The 18,594-nt window shown below is 42.6% G+C and overlaps 1 protein-coding gene across 2 annotated transcripts in view; it reads left to right on the forward strand.

Moving 5' to 3' along the window:
* The first annotated feature begins 1,245 nt into the window (after window positions 1-1,245).
* The window catches only part of Esyt2 (extended synaptotagmin 2), a 93,401-nt gene continuing 76,052 nt past the window's right edge, over window positions 1,246-18,594 (forward strand). The window contains exon 1 of one of the 2 annotated variants that reach the window (XM_076551564.1): window positions 1,246-1,731. In XM_076551564.1, coding sequence (XP_076407679.1) covers window positions 1,402-1,731 — 330 coding nt within the window. In that variant the 5' untranslated portion in view covers window positions 1,246-1,401. The remainder of the gene's footprint in view (window positions 1,732-18,594) is intronic. The other variant, XM_076551563.1, reaches the window with a different exon arrangement.

Here is an 18,594-nt window from a genome sequence, read left to right on the forward strand (position 1 = left end):
AAGATAACTTGGCTTTGGATCTGCAACATTCCACAATCATAGTTGTAATTCATCCTTCTGGAAATTTTTCTTAAAAATTATGCCTGTGTGTCTGTGCGCATTGAGTATTAAGTGCTTGCTGAGGCCAGAGGTGTTAGATCCCATGGAGCTGGAGATCAGGTGTGGATGCTGCCAATCAAACTCAGGTCTTCTGTAAGAGCACTGCACACTCTTACCTGCTTGGCCATCTCTCCAGCTCCTCTTCAGCAGACTTTAACGTAGGTGGTTTTTTTTCTGAAAGCTTCACAGATGATCCCTAAGAGTTTGCCCTTAAAGGGTGATTGGGGGGGCGGGGGCGGGGAGGTGAGAAAAATACAACTTTGACTCTGGTTCGTTTTTTGGGCTATTTTTGGTTTGGTTGGTTTATTTGTTGTTTTTAAATCTTCAGGACAACTGTGTTTTCCTAAGCTCACTGGGGCCAGGGCCTGGGAAATCAGACCTGAGGAGCACTAGACACAGAGGCGCCACCACACTGTAAGGCCAGGCCACAAGGCGAATTTTATTGCAGCAGGCACCAAGTTCTCATTCCACACATGGAGGCCCAGGAACCGTTCTCCTACCCTAGGCACCTGTAAGTTCAAGTTCTCTGCCAAGGAGCCAGGAGTGGCACGGGGTTGGCTGGCTAGAGCCTGCCCCCACCTGGAGCCTGAGGAATCACCACCCAGTACTCCGCTAAGGACCCGACTCCACTTGTTAGCTTCCCACCTCGCTGGGAACATTGCATGCTTCACGCACCCGCGAAAGCCCTTCCAAAGGCCAAGCCCGGAGATCGGAGACCGGTGCAGACCTCGCTCGCGCGCGCGCGCGCAGCCCACCCGCCGGGGGGAACCACGCCACCGGTTAGGGGGCGGGGCCGGTCTGGCGTGATGGCGTCGCCAGCGGCCCACTCGGGACGAGCAGCTGCAGCGCCAGCTGTCTCCGCAACGACACGGAAGCGAGGGCGGGGCCTGCCACGCGATGACACCACGCACCGCCCATCCGCCGCCCGCGGTTCTTGGCCGAGGGCCCTGGCGAGTGGGCGGGATCGGGGCGTGGCCTATGGCGCCCCGCCCCGGACTCCCGCTGCACAAACGGGTCTCCGGACAATCGATCCTGGCAACGGCGAAGCGCCCGGCGCACCGTGATGACGTCGCCAAAGGCGAGCTCGGCCCGGGCAAGGCCCCGCCCCCGTAGGCGACGCCAGTGGAGGCGGGCCTCGCGCGCCGCGATGACGCCGCGGCCCGCCCGTTCGAGGAGGGGAGCGGTGGCGCCCGCTGTCCCCCTCAGAGGGGCGCTGCGCGGCGCGCGGGGTGGAGCGCCCTGCTGTCCGTGGGAGTCCGCGTCCGCCGCAGCGGGAAGGAGCGAGCTGCTGCGCGGCTGGCCATGAGCGGCGCGGGGGACGAGGGCCCGGAGGCCGGCGCCGGCCCGGCCGGGGGCCGCCCTGAGCCCGAGGCCCCGGGCAGCGCGCTGAGTGTGGACCTGCCGGGGCTGCTGGGGCAGCTGGCGCGCAGCTTCGCGCTGCTGCTGCCGGTGTACGCCCTCGGCTACCTGGGCATGAGCTTCAGCTGGGTGCTGCTGGCGCTGGGGCTCCTCGCCTGGTGCCGCCGGAGCCGCGTCCTCAAGGCCAGCCGCGTGTTCCGCGCGCTGGCGCTGCTGGAGGACGAGGAGCGAGCCGTGCGCCTGGGGGTGCACGCCTGCGACCTGCCCGCCTGGGTGAGTCTGGTCCGCACCCTGCTTCCCCTCCTCCTCCTCCTCCTCCCTCCTCCTCAGGGACAGAGGGTGGGGGACTCAGGCTTCAGCCCAAGTGAGGTGTCCGCACCGCTTGCCCCAAACCTCGGCCCGATCCGGGGTCCGCACAGCCTGGACCCGGACCAGGTCAGGTCAGGGGTGTGTGTTAGTGTGTGGTGTCACACCGCTGCCTGCCTGTCCCCCTGCTGTCCGCGCCCCTGTCAGCGTTCTCCGCCCACCTGCTTTCCTGGGGGGGTCCTGACCGCGGGCGCCTAGCCCGGCCCTGAGCGAAGGCCTGCGTCTGGATCCCACTCGCTGTCAGCAGCGCACCCATCTCCCCCGCCCAAGTCAGGTGTCTTCGCTGCTGTCCCCACCCTCATCCAGGGCGAGGTGTCCTGGTCATCTGTTCCGAGAGTGTCCGCCCTCCGTCCTCTTCCAGGCCCCCCCCCCCCACACCCGTCGCTAGCAGAAGTGTGCAGGTAGTGAATACTTCCTAACTTGGCGATATTGGCCATTGCCAGTCGCGGGGCCTTTTCCTCCCCGCACCGGCAGTGACTCCTGCCCTGAAGCGTATCTTCATGGGCGGTGAGCGATGGTATCTGCTGTCCCGAGCTGAGCGATTCTGCAAACCTTTTGCCAGCGCGGCGCTGCAGGCCTGGAAACGTCCAGATTCTCTTTTCTGATTTAAAAAGTGGTGACAACCAGTGTGGGGAGAAGTTAATCCTAAACTCAAGAAGACTCATTTCTTAGTTGTGCCTGACACGGTGGAAGTGTTCCTGGAAAGCTTATATTAGAATGATTTGAAATATTTGTTTCATTTTTAAAAATACCAGATGTAAGACTAAGTACTTTTATATGATCATTCTAGATCCAGTGTGAACATATATAGTGGACGTTTTGTTTTTTTCTTTTTCCTTTGTTTTTGTTTTTCACTTTTCGAGACAGGATTTCTCTGTGTAGCTTTGTGCCTTTTCTGGAACGTAGTGACGTTTTGAAAGAGTGAACAGTAATGATGTTACAGGTTTTTCCTAAAGTAGCTTTCTACCTTCTTATTGAGTATTTGAACCTGTTGGAGCTGGCTTTATCTTTTTCTCCTCACTGTCTTTCTTAGCAAGGAGTTAGTGTCACGGTTTCAGATAGACGGAAATAGTGCATATTTTAAGATAAATGGATGGACACATTAGGCTTGATGTAAACATCTATGTGGAAATAAACAGTGGTGAGTTTTAGACGGGAGAAAAGGGTTTTAGTGGAGAAACAGCTTGGAGAATGTTCCCTTTTTCCAGCTAGGAGACACTTGAGAAATGAGCCATGGAATATATGGTACAAATAACCAAAATAAAAATTAAAAAGTAGGGGTTCCCAAAATCAAGAGGAACATAATAGGTAGCACGCTATGATGACAAATAGGAGTAAGAACCGTAATAGTGGGGTACTCTGAGAATTTAAAATTCTTCAGATACATGGTGAATAGGTAGGACAGTAGTGTTTTGGAAAATGAAAGTAACTGGTACGGTACAATGTTTAGCCAGCAGTAAAGGAGTGTATAAAAAACAGGAAGTTAGAATGACCAAGGTGAGAAAAAACAAGAAATGGTATACTTTGGAATGCTGTAGTGGTGTCATATCTCTGCTACACTGAATTAAATGCTGTCAGAAAGCTTGTAAAAACCGTAGTGGTTAAATGACCAAACAGCAGCACAAATATGACTGAAATCTTCAGGAGCAGGGTGGTGCCGACTTTCAGAAATACTTGATTATTGAGCAACTGACGTAAACTAGCTTTTAAAACATGTTTGCAAAATGCAAATATTTTCACAAAGGAAATACAATGCAGTTGCTGCCATAATGAACTAAATTCTTAAAGAATAAAAAAGTAATTGGCCAGTTTTTTTTTTAGTTGGTTTCTCTTTGCAGTGTTGGAGTCAGACTTAATAGTAAATAAGTATAATAGTAAAGTGGTCTACCACTAAACTACACAGACAGCCCCCTGCATATTTTTGTTTTGTTTTGTTTTTATTTGGTTGTTTGGAGACAAGGTCTTGCTTTTTGGCCAAGGTTGGTCATCCTGTCTCAGCCACGAAGTGGTGGGATATTAGGTATGTGCTAAAAGCTTATCTGGTTCCTGGGGTTTCTGGATATTGGGGTGATACTTTGTCTTGAACAAGATGTACATATCAAGGATTGTACAAGTGTCATTGATGACTATGATTCTTAGTGGAGTGGAAACATGAGCTAGTATGCTATCAACGTCCTATTCTCATTGTTAGATAAATTCACCTGTTGTTGCCTTTTTTTTTTTTTTTTTAAACTCTTTGCTCTTTTGGCTCTTTGCTCTTTGGCTCTTTTGGGGGGCCCACCACCCAGCTCCCAAATAATTCACACATGGAGGCTTACTCTTAATTATAAATGCCCGGCCATAGCCTGGCTTGTTGCTAGCCAGCTTTTCTTTCTTTCTTTTTTTTTTTTTTTTTCTTTTTGGTTTTTTTAGAGTCAGGGTTTCTCTGTGTAGCTTTGCGCCTTTCTTGGAACTCACTTGGTAGCACAGGCTGGCCTCGAACTGACAAAGATCCACCTGCCTCTGCCTCCCAAGTGCTGGGATTAAAGGCGTGCGCCACCACCTCCCGGCTAGCCAGCTTTTCTTAACTTTAAATTATCCCTCTCTACCTTTTGCCTCTGGGCTTTCACCTTTGTCTTACTTCTGTAATTTTACTTTCATGCTTATTTTGTGGCTGACTGTGGTGACTGGGTGGCTGGCCACTGGCATCCTCCTCTCCTTGTTCTCTTCTCTTTCTTCTTTTCCTCCCAGATTTCTCCTTCTATTTATTATGCCTGCCAGCCCCACCTATCCTTTCTCCTGCCTCACTATTGGCTGTTCAGCTCTTTATTAGACCATCAGGTGTGTTAGACAGGCACAGTCACACAGCTTCACAGAATTAAACAAATGCAACATAAAAGAATGCAACACATCTTTGCATCATTAAACAAATGTTGACAGCATAAACAAATGTAACACGTCTTAAAATAATATTCTACCACATTCAGCTACAGCATTTTATTTAGCAGAACGAAAATTTAAGCTGGGCATGGGAATAGGGACAGTGCTGTACTTGTATTTTTATTTGAAATCTCACAACTTGGTAAAGTGTGATTCTTTCCTGTTTTTCCCACTGCCAGTAAATACTGATGTTATGGCTGCAAGTATATAGAAACATCAACCTGTTATGTACAGTGTTGCTTAACTTGGTGAAAACTGTTCTTTAAGTACTCAAATATTTGGGAATTGAAACAGTCTGTTTCTTTAGATATGTTCTTCTGTACTATTGTGTACAACTTCAGAGGGAGACAACTTTCTTCCTAGTGTTCTTCTGGAAGTTTAAGTGAATGTAACTCTAGACAACATACTTATAACCTAAGAAAAAAATAAATTAAAAAATGTGTGGTAGTCTCATGTAAAGAAAGAACAAATAATTGCCTTTCTTGGTACTTTCAATAAGTTTCATGAGACTTGTATCAGATTGGTGTAGATTTTAGTTATTTTTTTTTTTTTTTTTGGTTTTTCGAGACAGGGTTTCTCTGCGTAGTTTTGCGCCTTTCCTGGAGCTCACTTGGTAGCCCAGGCTGGCCTCGAACTCACAGCGATCCGCCTGGCTCTGCCTCCCGAGTGCTGGGATTAAAGGCGTGCGCCACCACCGCCCGGCTGATTTTAGTTATTTTAATCTGAGTACTGCCTAGCACCCTGAGGATGAAATGCAGGTGCTGATGAGTTTAACATTCACACCTGGCTATACCTAGTTAGTACAGGCTGTGCCAGTTAGATTCCATTGCCATATGTGTTCTAAATGTTCCAGTAACTTAGAACATAGTGTCCTGAGGTTTCTTAAAATAATCAGTAAATACCTTGGTTGTTTAACTACAATAATTTTAAATTTACCGTGTATGTATCCATCAGCCTGTACGTTCAGGCTTCAGTTGTATTTGAGTTTCAGATTAATATTATGCTTATTTTAATTTTAAAGACAGGACTTAGATCAAATATGAATACTTTATTTGTAGATATGAATAACATACTTTATGAAATACATCTATAAATATAGCCTGTAGATTGGTTTGTGTGCCTAGAATTTTATGATGTACTGTGTGTGGCCTTTTGCATTTGGTTAATAGTCTATCAAAGCATCTCTCAATTTCCATGATAATTCTGTCCCAGAGGAACTTTGTCATACTGTTATGATGCAATGTAAAAAATCGTCCTGTCTTCACAATTATATTCCTTCCAGGTAAGTGTAACTGATGAACTAGTAGGTAGGCTGGTAATAGCCTCAGGCAGCATATGATTTGAAGAAGGACCAGGGAAGACTTTTTGGTAAGGGGAGTGGGTATAAGAATATATGAGTGTTCCCCCCCCCAAAAAAAAAAAGCTGGGCAGTGGTGGCGCACGCCTTTAATCCCAGCACTCAGGAGGCAGAGCCAGGCGGATTTCTGTGAGTTTGAGGCCAGCCTGGGCTGCCAAGCGAGTTCCAGGAAAGGCGCAAAGCTACACAGAGAAACCCTGTCTCGAAAACCAAAAAAAAAAAAAAAAGAATATATGAGTGTGGAATTGGATGTGAACAATAGCAGTCATGGCATGTTCTGTGAGACAGAAGTCCAGGAGGGCAGCGGTGGAGAATAGTTAAAAGTAGTATTTCTGGGCCACCTTCTTTGGAGAGAACTCTGCTGAGATTTCTGTAGTAGTAGTTTCTCATCAGCCACCCAGCTATCAAATAATGACACAGAGACTTATTAATTATGAAAGCTCAGCCTATAGCTTAGGCTTGTTCCTAACTAGTAACTATTGCTGTGATAAAACACCATGACCAAAAGCAGCTTGGGGAAGAAAAGGGTTTATTTCACTTACAGTTCATCATCAAAGCAGTAAGGGCAGGTACCTGGAGGCAGGAGCTAATGCCATAGAAGAGTGCTGCTTACTAGTCTGTTTATCATGGCTTGCTCAGTCTGCTTACTTATAGAACCCAGGACCACCAACCCAGGAATGGCACCACCCACAATAGGCTGGGTTGTCTCCCATCAATCACTAATTAAGAAAATGCCCAACAGCTGGATCTTATGGAAGCATTTTCTCAATTGAGGTTTCCTTCTTTCGGTTAACTCTAGTTTGTGTCAAGTTGACATAAAACTAGCCAAACTTACCAAACTGTCTTAGTTACTTTTCAGTTGCTGGGACAAAACACCATGAGCAAGGCGGCTTACAGAAGAAAGATTTTAATGGGAGCTTATAGTTAGAGAGGGTGAGTCCATGACCATCACGGTAGAGAGCATGTCAGCAGGCAGACAGGCATGGTACTGGGCAGTAGCTGGAAGCTTACATCCTGATCCACAAACTGGAAGCAGGGAAAGAGGGAGGGAGAGAGAGAGTAATTGGGGAGGAGGGAGGGAGAGTGGGGGCTAACTCAGAATGGCATAGACTTTTGAAACCTCAAAGCCCACCCTCAGTGACACACTTCCTCCACCACGGCCATACCTCCTACTTCTTCCCAGTTTCACCAACTAGGGACTAAAGCATTCCAATATACCAGCCATTATCATTCAAATCGTCACACTAACCTTATGAGAGATGTTCTGTGCTCTAAGTATGCTAGGTCCTAATGATACAAAAATGGATATGGCAAGGCCTTAAACTAGGAAATACTACCTGACAAAGCTTTAAAAAAAGTCATACTATGCATTGGTATTTTTTTGTTTCCCTAGCCCTAGTTTATTAATGTATTTTTTTTCTTTTTTAAAAATAGACTATTTAGCCCAGACTGGCCTCAAACTCATGATCATCCTGTGTAGCTGAAGTTTTCCTGCCTTGCCCACAGTCAGGACAAATCTCTGTCACCCGCCAGTTCCACAGCCGCTCAGACCCAACCAAGTAAACACAGAGACTTATATTGCTTACAAACTGTATGGCCGTGGCAGGCTTCTTACTAACTTATAGCTTCTTATAGCTTAAATTAATCCATTTCCATAAATCTATACCTTGCCACGTGGCTTGTGGCTTACCGGTGTCTTCACATGTTGTTTGTCATGGTGGCGGCTGGCAGTGTCTCCCTTTCACCTTCCTGTTCCTTCTTTTCTCCTCTCTGTTAGTCCCACCTATACTTCCTACCTGGCCACTGGCCAATCAGTGTTTTATTTATTGACCAATCAGAGCAACAGATTTGACATACAGACCATCCCACAGCAATCCTGCCTCTGCCTCAGACTCAAAAGTGCTGTAATTACAGCCACTATGCCCAATGTTTATGAAAACTGCATATATTTATGATGCACGACATGTTGCTTTCAAATGCATGTACATTATCAGTACTAAATTGAGTTACTTTACATATGTATTACGTCTCATCTTACCTTTTTTTTATATTGAGAAACTCTTTTAGCACTTTTCAAGAATTCGTAAAATTGTTATTAACTGTAGTTACCATGGTCTTCCCTAGATCTCTTGAACTTATTCCTTCTAACTGAAATTTTATATCCTTTGATTAGTATTACCCCTCAACTCCTTTGTGGTTTTCTTGGCTTGTGAAAGTTAAAAACAGCTGTGAAAATATTTAAGGTTTTATTTACTTACTTTGTTTCCTTATTTGAGACTGGGTCTTATGTATACCAGGCTAGCATTAAATTCCCTGTGTAGTTGAGGATGCTTCTCCTCCCAGTGCTGGTATTACAGGTATTTACCACCATGCCTGTTTATGTTGTTCTGGTGTTCAGACCCAAGACCTCACAGATCCTAGGCAAGCACTCTAGCAACTAAGTTACATTTCTAGCCTTAAAACATTAATTAATTAATTAATTAAAGTTAATCTTTTAATTTAGGAAAAATGTATTAAATATGTAGTGTAGTCCAGGAGCTTGAAAGGTGATTCAGACAGTACGAGCACTTGTTGGCCTTTCAGAAGATCTGGGTTTGATGACCAGCAATCACATAGTGTCTCACAATTATCTGTAACTCCAGTTCCAGTGGATACTATGCCCCCCTTCTGACCTCCTTAGGCATCAGGCATGCAAGAGATGTACATACATACATTCAGCTAAAACACACATAAAATAAAAAATGAATAAATCTTAATAAATAGCAAAAAATATAATCCATAATATTCAACTATCCTTGATGGTAGTTGTCAGAACATTATAAATTAAATGAGGTTACTGTATATTTTTCTATTTGTGTTGACAAGTATACTAACAATCATTTGGGGAAAATCTGATTTAGTACTTGAATTTTTTCTGGGTCGTGAACTACTGATTTTTTTTTTTTTTTAAAGTAAGGTAGCCCTTTTATCGAGTCTTAGTGGGCATTTGTACATTCACTAAGACAATAGCAATGCTTTTTAAATCAATCTGATTTAAAACAAAGTATTTCAATTTCCTTTTTAAGAAATACCTTACTTTGTAGCTCAGGCTGCCAGGAACTCACTGTGTAGTACAAGTTGGCTTTGAACTCCCAGCAGACCATGCACCTAAGTTTACCAAGTATTAGATTACAGATATTACCCAACATGCTTGCTCAGTTAAAATGAATATTTTCTTGATGAGAATTAATAATCTAGGGTTTGTTGATGTTTACTAATCTGTGCAATTAGGTCAAATTTTATGCTATGTTATATGTCTTTCCTTATGGATGGTTAGGGATGTTTTATTGGCACTCTTGTTTAGGATGCCTCTGAGCTTCTAGTTCAGCAGGTGAGAGTGTCAGTACAAAGTAAAACGTCTCTTACAGGTGTGTCTTGTATGCCTTCAAGTCTTTTTGCACTGAGTGACTGTACTCCAGAACTGGTATGCCCCAGCAGTGCTGAAGTGAGACCAGGAGTACGGCAGCATTATTTATGCTTCTTTACGTGTTTATAACGTTGTAATTGAAACTGGGCTTGAAAGGTGGTGATTGCTGTTTAATCATATAGCAAAAAAAAAAAAAAAAAAAAAAAAAAAATTTAAATGTTCCCTTGTATTTTTCTTTATTACGGATGCTAATGGATAATCAGGTATATAAAACATAATTTTTCTGATGTACCCTCATTCTAGAACATTTCAAGCTTTCAAGAAGAATAAACAAGAGGAAAAAAGAATCCTAATTAGTGATAACCATTTGTACATACAGATGTACAATTTTTAGTACTAACAGTGATTGAACCCAGGGCCTTGCATATACCAGGCAAATGCTCTACCATTAAGGTACATGCCAAGCCTTTTTAAATTTTTAATTTTTTTTCTTGAGCTAAGTTGCTGGCATTAAACTTGCTGTATAGCTCAAGCTAGCTTTGAACTTGTGATTGTCCTTCTGTCTATCTGGAACTATAGGTGTATGCTACTGTGTTTGGCTGGCATTTCTTAGTCTTGATATGTTTGGGTGTGCAATATGTGTATATACATATAGTATTTATGACACAGAATAGCTCTTTTTCTAAAGTAAGTAAGAGATAGTTTACTTTGAACCACATATAAGTGACCGTGGCCCAGAAACACATTCAGGTTGTCCTGAATGGCATGTTCCATTGTATACATGGTTATGTGAACTTTTTTCCACCAGCTCCCACCTTTTGAAGGGTCCTTAGGTGGAGGAGAGAGCAATGAGGAGATATCAGATAGAAAGAAAGACCTAGCCAATGATAAGAAAGACAGAAACACAGAATAGCTTTGGGAGGGCCTGGGTCAATACCCAACAGCCACTAGCCACTTCGTTTATTGAAAAGGGCCTTTTATAACAATGCCAAGGGGAGGGGCAAAAGACCTCCTCTTGAAAGATCAAAGCACAGCATACAGCCAAGTATAGACCCTTCCAAACATCTGGTAAACATGCCTATGACCAAATCATCTCCTTATGCAGCCCTGCTGGGTAAAGCAATCTCAGATTCTCTGATCCTGAGTAAGTTGTCACTAGGAAGCCTCTTTGGGCTCCCACAGGCCCCCCTTCTTAATATTAATCTCAAATGAGGGAACAGAGCTTAACTCCAATGCAGCTCTGAATCAGCTTTCCACTAAGCTTGCAGATAGCTGGAATTACCACAGCAATGTTCCTGCTCCCTATGGCTGCCACAGCTCTCAGTAAGGAGTAGAGGATGATAAAGATAGAATGACCTTTTTGAATGAGTCTAAGATGACCACAGCAGTCTTAGCTGTGCCAAAGCCGTTTTTTAAATCAATAAACTCCTGATACAAACACATCAAATCAATCAGTGAACTCCTGATGCAGCCACAAGACATCTCAAGACTCCTTAGCATCACCATTAACACTAACAGGTTAACATCATAATTCTAACCTAAATATTACTATACATAATTACAATTCTCACAAAGTTACACCCAAAAGGAAATTCTCAGTAAAACAATTTACACTTTACAAACTTTAGTAAACATACAAAAGCAGTTTCTCAATAGACCTATTTACATTTCATAGACTTTAGCAAACATCCAAAAGCAGTTTCTTAATAGAACTATACAAAACATAGGGTACATCAACATAAGTTAACATTAATCCACTCAAGAAAATATATATTTTTTTTAAATTAAAGAGACTGAGGAATATTAACTTTTTAAGCTGCATCTTGAGCCTGGGTAGAAAAACAAATTTCTCCATTTCTATACAAAACAGTTCCATTGCTGCACCAAACAATTCATGAGTCAACACAGTTGATAGGTGCATAGGTGGAATCAAAATTGTCCCATTGCAATTGCATTACTCCTGTCCATCCCATTTCTTAAATCTGAAAAGTTCAAAAAGTCAGTTCTGATACCAATCTTAAAGTTCCACTGAATTCAACAATTCAGTTCAAACAAATTACAGAGGCACTTTCAGTTAGCTTTCTCCTAGGTGAAAACTGCTCCAGGGCAAAAGCTGCTAGCTGAGCTGGTGCAGAGTCCTCTCCAAGAAAGCATTCCTCCCAGCCAGCTTGAACCAAAAAAACTGTCTCTCAAAGGAGCCACACACTGGCCTGCAGCCAGCAAACAAAAACTGGGTGGCTTTTGGCTCCTAGCCCCATTCAGCTTTCACAGTCCCAGTCTATCTGTGCCTCCCATAACAGGATCGTATGCCCAGGACCCTGGTGTCTTGAGGCCCTGAGGGTTCTCTTGCACCTTGCGCTGAATAACACAGAAAAGCTGTAGCTTCTTCCTTAGGGTTCAGAGCTACAAAAAAAATAAATAAATAAAATAAATGTTTCCATAACATTTCAGAACTATATGTGTCTCTTGGGAGAACTTTGTGTGGTTTCAGTCATCTTTCCTCTCCTCTTACCTCTCCTCTGCTGTCTTCCTCTTTTGTTTTCCTTCCTTACTTTCTTTCTCTTACTTCCGATGGGTACTTCTTTGTTGTACCCGCCAATCTCCAGCTCCCGGCTGAGATGATCCTTCTGTTTCTGCCTCTGGAGAACCTAAGATTACAGTGTGGTCCACCATGCCTGACTTCTTAAGAGGCTGCAAGTACAAGGACAAGAGCTGCCTGTCGATTTCCAAAGTCTCTCCTGAATTGATCCAAAGCATGATCAATTCAAATAGTGGAAAAATATCTGGGACATGGAGGCAAGAGTGTTTGTGGGCTATTTGGGGGTGCTTCCAGTTTGAAGTACTAGTTGATTACTGTATCTGCATTAATTGCTAACCTAAATTGTCACCCCATTTTATAACTTAAAATTTTTTAACACCTGCTAATGAAGAACTAGTTTCCACCTTTGAAACTCACTTCACAAAGGGCTAGATCCTTCCAGACTCCATCTCTACTAGGATTGGCATAAGGACATTGATTCAAAGTGTTGAAAATTCCTTGTAATGCCAACAGAGACTTAGTTATTCTTTTTGGTTTTTTGAGACTGAAACCCTATGTAACAGGGTAACAGCCCTGGCTGTCCTGTAACTAGCTCTGTAGACCAGGATGGCCTCAAACTCACAGAGATGTGCCACCACTGCCCGGCAACTTAGGGCATTCCCCCTACTCCCCAGACTGGGTGTCTTTGTGTAACAGCCCTGGCTGTCCTGGAACTCACTTGTAGACCAGGCTGGGCTCAAACCCACAGAACAGAGATCTGCCTGCCTCTGTCTCCTGAGTGCTGGGACTTAGGGCATTCTTATCCCCTCTGTTACATAGTGATAGCTTTTCTTACCTTGGAGTAAATATAGTCTTAAATCAATGTATTTACCAAATACATGTAGTAAACAGGTTATAACAAAGTAATCAAAATAGTCAAAAGGCTGTTGGAAATAAAAAGGTGGGTAATTAATGGCTCCTAAGGAGAGTAAAGACACATGTAGATAATTTGGGTCCTCAATGTGCAATATTCTACATTCAGGAAGTTAGAATCAGCTAATCAGTCTGCAGGATCTTCAACACAAGTGTGTGCTTTGTTTTTCAGAAGACGTCATTTCACTATATCTTCCTTTCTCTATTGGACATTATTTGTGGATATTATCTTTTTAATCTTAAGAAATATGAGTGCTCATGTTGGAATATTGTCTGTCTTATGCACATACTATCATCTGTTGAAGTGTTTGATAAAGACCATTGAAAAACAAGAGTATTAGGTATAATGTGGTCAGAGAAAACTAGGTGATTTCATCTGCTCTTTTAAGTTACAGAAGAATACTTTAGTTAGTAGAGCTGTACTTAAAGGCTATATGGACTTTTTTTTTCTTTTTAGACAGTTTCTCTGTGTAACAGTCCTGACTGCTGGCAGTTCTGGAACTTACTTTGTAGAATAGGCTAGCCTCAAATTCACAGAAATCCACCTGCCTCTGCCTCCCAAGTGCTGGTATTTAAGGCATGTGCCACCATCACCCAGCTTATAAGGACTTGTAGATGGATTTTTCTTTGGGCTACCAGCTCACAAAAAAACTACACAGAGGCTTATTATTAATTCTGAAAGCTTGGCCTATAGCTTAGGCTTGTCCCACAAGTTTTTATAACTTAAATTAACTCATATATTTTCATTTTTGTGTTGCCATGTGACACATGAATTTTACCTCTCCTCCTACATAGCTTGCTCTCCCTGTATCCAGATGCTGAGCCCTCATTTCTGCCTCCCATAGCTCTCTGTCCCCAGAAGTCCCACCTAAACTCTTCCTGCCTAGCTAATGGCCATTCAGCTCTTAATCCAATCACAGTGACACATCTTTACACAGTGTAAAGGACTATTCTACAACATTTCCCCCTTTTTGTCTAAATAAAAAAAGAAAGTTTTTAACTCTAATAAAAATATAAACAATAAGAACAACTATCAGGTAAGAATTACATTCATAATGTTCAGTCCATTTGTATTTGGCATATTTGGAAAAAATACTCCATTATTTATTCTATCTTGATGAGTCCAAAGTTCTGTACCTAATTTACTTTCTATTATAATTAAGGAAAACTGCAACTACAACTACCTAGTCTTCAACTCCATCAAAGACCCCAGAAGGATATATTACCTGAGGAAACAGGAAGTACGGAGCAAATAACTTCAAAACCTATGAAATGACAGAGACATCAGGCTGCCTGGACAGTCACCCCAGGGTTCCTCTGTAACACTGGTGCATCCATCTTCGGCCTACAGGCCTACAACATCTGGCAGACTTTTCTATGAAGGAGGATTTCTGAAAGACTGCTCCTGTCCTGCCTTATCTTGGCAAAGTTCAGTCTTTTTCCTTTGTGGCCTGCTTGTCCAGTTTGTACAACACACTGTCAGCAGTCAAGACAAGGGCTATTTCTTGCCCAAATGGCTAGCTTTGCCATAATGAAAGCAAACTCCATATGCAGGTTTTGTTTTGTTTTTGTTTGTTTTTTGTTTTTGTTTTTGTTTTTGTTTTTGTTTTTGATGCCCATCATTTTCTGTGAAGTAAATTGGTGCTGCCAGGGACAGACATGTTTCACTGTCATGAAAAGCCCATGTTAACAAAACATTTTAAATGCTGTATTCTGTAGTTCTTTAAAGTTTTTGAAAATTATCTATCTAAAATATATCTGTTTAACTTTGAAAACATGAATTGCAACACTGTCTTATTAATAAAAACAAAGCCGGAGCCAGATATTGGGGTGAATACTGAAAGATCAGAGAAGCAGAACAAGCCACAGCCAACCTCACCTTGACAATTCCTCAGCTGATCCTGTTTCCACGAATCCTCAGACTGAAAGCCTCACCCCTGAGGGTCTCAGTTGAACTGCTTCTAAAAGCCTCTAGTTCTTGGTTCTCACACCTTATATACCTTTCTCCACCCAGCCATGTTACTTCCTGGGATTAAAGGTATGTGTCCTTCCCAAGCAAAGACATGAGATCTCAAGTGCTGGGATTAAAGGTGTGTGCCACCATGCCTGGCTCTGTTCCCATTGTGGCCTTGAATCTTGTGGGCTGCAAGAATATATCATAGAGATTCAGCTGTATGTTAAAGCTATACCTAGAAATTTCAAGGCATTTTTCTAGAGGAAGCCATTTATCAAGGAATATTTGGTGTTATTCAGTTTTTAATATATCAGCTGTCTTCTGCTATGAAATTCTTGTGGGCCCATATACTACTAGACCATATTGGCAAACAGTGTAAGTTTCTCAGATGCTGATCTACTAGGCAACTAATACCCCTGCAGAGCCTAGGAGACAGGCAGGACTGTAGATGCATAGCTTTGTTTCTTGTGCAAATAAAGCTCAGTCCTCCCTTCCCCAGACAGGAAAATGGCATTCCAGAGCAATTGACTCAGAACAAAGGAGGTTTTTGCATATCCAGGTGCAATGAAGGGTGGGGCAAGATTCCTGACAGAGCTGTGTGGCCAGAGGAGAACAGAACAAAGAGAGTTTCTGTAGGTGGTAAGGCAGGATGGCTCAGGCTAAGGAGTGAGGAGCAAGGGAAAGTTTCTTGTAGATTGTAGGTGAATCAGGTCAGGCGAGGAGTAGAGGAAGGAAAGAGGGAGGACGAAGGAACAGGGGACAAAGATGAGATCAAAAGCATAAGAGTTTAGTTATTACTAGGGCTGTGAGGGGTCAGAAAAAGTAGGTACAGAGAGGAACTGAGAGTCAGGACAGAACTGAAGCTGTATAGATAGAATTTTGTCATAGATAAATAAAGTAACGGATATAGAACATGGTGTACATAGATTCTTTTCCCTCGGATAACCCTATGCCAGAAGTAGTGTCTTCCCCAGGACTCTGGGAGGAATGTTCCCAGGGCAGGCCCTTGGGAAAAATTCCATTACTTGAACTCACAGAGATCCAGACAGATCTCTGCCTCCCGAGTGATAGGATTAAAGGTGTGTGCCACCACTGTCTGGCTTCTATGTCTAATCTAGTGGCTTGCTCTGTCCTCTGATCCCCAGATAAGTTTTGTTTATTAGAGCACAAATAAAATATTACCACAAAACATACCTAATATGACTGCAAGTTTGATTGTTATAGATGATTAACTATTAAAAAAAATTAACCTATATTTTTTATTATCCTAAGTAGATTTCAAGGACTAAAACTTTATATTACATTTTTAAATGAGCTGTATAGGTACAATACTTCAAGCAAAAAATAGAAACAGATATACAGTATAACAAAAATAACCTTAAATTTTTATTAATATACAAAAATCCATACCAATGTAAAATATTTGAGAGTAGTGGTTGCTCAAAAGTAGACTCAACAGTCCACCCTTTTATCTCATCATTTCTATATATCCCCCTTTTTCCCTTCAGAAAGAGATCTCTGAATCTAATCTCTTTTGTTTAGCTTTTTTCATGACTATGACCGGTAACAATTTGTAACCAGCCCCTTAAATGATGACAAATGTCCATAACTCACCAAATAACCAAAAAACCACCTACCCCATCTCTTGGGAATGTGAATGGCATGTTCTCTGGACTGCTTCCTGTTATCTGGGGGTGATGACATCTTTTGGGGGGATCCTGAGAAAATTGAGATAATGGTCAAGTCCTGGAAAAACTAGCCATAATATTTGTTGTCAAGTCTCTGTGCAGTGGTAAAGCGCAAGGCTTATCTGGAGTCCTGGCTAGAGTAGTCTGTGAGGCTGGCCCATCTCAGCCAGCAGCCTTGAAGCAGTTTTGAATATAGAACTGTAACAGAGGCACTCTGAGAGACTGGATCACCTGGGCCACCCGTTTCCATTGGTGTCTGGTCCCCTTACTCTGAAAACACACAAACTTTCAAAGGTAACATGCATATCTGCCTTCACATAAGTATGGACTGTGTGTTATACACAAGCCAGCCAAAGATGATTTTTTTGTTTTATGTTTTAGCAGATAAAATATACATCACCTGTCTCACAGTTTTTCTAGGTTTATTTTTAGTTTTATGTACATAGCCAGGATTTTCAGGGAGCCTTCCCTGATCAAATCCCATCCTCTTTAACCTTTAATGAACCCACAGCCTTTCATTTTCTATAGAAATAAAAGCATAACCATTTTCCCCAAAGCAATACATTTTCTGACTTCCATTTTAAAGTTAAGGCATTCCCAAAGTATCGAGGCTGGTTTAATTCAGCAGTCCCTTCCACAATCCAGTGTCTCTTAGTAGCTGTCATTTTCTGTTCATTAGTATTCCAACAATTCAAAATTAACAAAGCATATAAGTATGGTGGTATTGTGTTCCCCAAAAAATTGTGCACCCTAATAAATTTATCTGGGGTCAGAGAACAGAACAGCCACTAGATACATAGGCTAGAAAATGGTGGCACTCACACCTTTAATCCTAGCATTCCAGAGGCAGAAATCCCTCTGGATCTCTGTAAGTTCAAGGCCACATTGGTAACAGCCAGGCATGGTGACACACGCCTTTAATCCCAAGAAGTGAGCCTTTAATCCCAGGGAGTGATGGCAGAAAGCAGAAAGGTATGTAAGGCGTGAGAAACTAGAAGCTTTTAGCTGGTTAAGCTTTTGCCTGGTTAAGCTTTTAGGCTTTGGAGCAGCACAGTTCAGCTGAGATTCATTCCGGGTGAGGACACAGAGGTTTTTAGTCTGAGGAAATGGAGAGGTGAGGTAGCTATGGCTTGTTCTGTTTCTCTGATCTTCCAGCATTCACCTCAATACCTTGCTCCAGGTTTATTTTCATTAATAAGACCATTTAAGATTCATGTTACATATAAGGTCTAAACTCCCTGTGTTATAATATTTTCCATCCTTACATGGCTTATTTTTATATTACTTTACTCTCTTTTTAAAGACTTTATTATTTTTATTATTTTTCAACTCTTTTTTTTTTCTATGACTATCTATGCCCATTATCTTTTCTTTCTTTAGCATCTAAGCACATTTTTAAACACACTGTATCTTTTTTAGAGATTTCTGAGTCTGGACCGGGCTTTACTAAGCACCTGCAGCATTCTCTGATCGAGTGATACAAATCTTAAACTGTGTGTCAGCTGCCAGTGTGGCTCAGCTTAACGCATGGCGCTGGTGGCTGACTCCAGCCTGAATACAGCAACTGATACCTGCGCCTCTATACACTGAGCACCACTGTGCCAGAGACACAGGGCTAGGAAGATACATCCTGCTCCTTGTCCAGAATTTTCTCCAGCCCCATGTTTGGATATTTGAGCCCTCATGTTGGATGCCATTTATAGATGAACTTTCTTGTTGGGACCGCCAGCTCACAAATCATGACACAGAGACTTATTTTTTCTTTTTAAAATGTATTTATTTATTTTATATCCTGACTGCAGTTTCCCCTACCTACTCTCCTCCTACTCCCTCCCCCACATCTTCTCTACCCCGCTCCCCAGTCCTCTCCTCCTCATTTCTATTCAGAAAAGGGCAGGCTTTCCATGGATATCAACAGAAACATGACAATCCTTTCATCTTTTCTTCAGCAGGATTCCCTGAGCTGAGCCTAATGTTTGGCTCTGCGTCTCTACA

This window comes from Peromyscus maniculatus, chromosome 14 (assembly GCF_049852395.1).
Source record: "Peromyscus maniculatus bairdii isolate BWxNUB_F1_BW_parent chromosome 14, HU_Pman_BW_mat_3.1, whole genome shotgun sequence".
Classification (NCBI taxonomy): domain Eukaryota; kingdom Metazoa; phylum Chordata; class Mammalia; order Rodentia; family Cricetidae; genus Peromyscus; species Peromyscus maniculatus.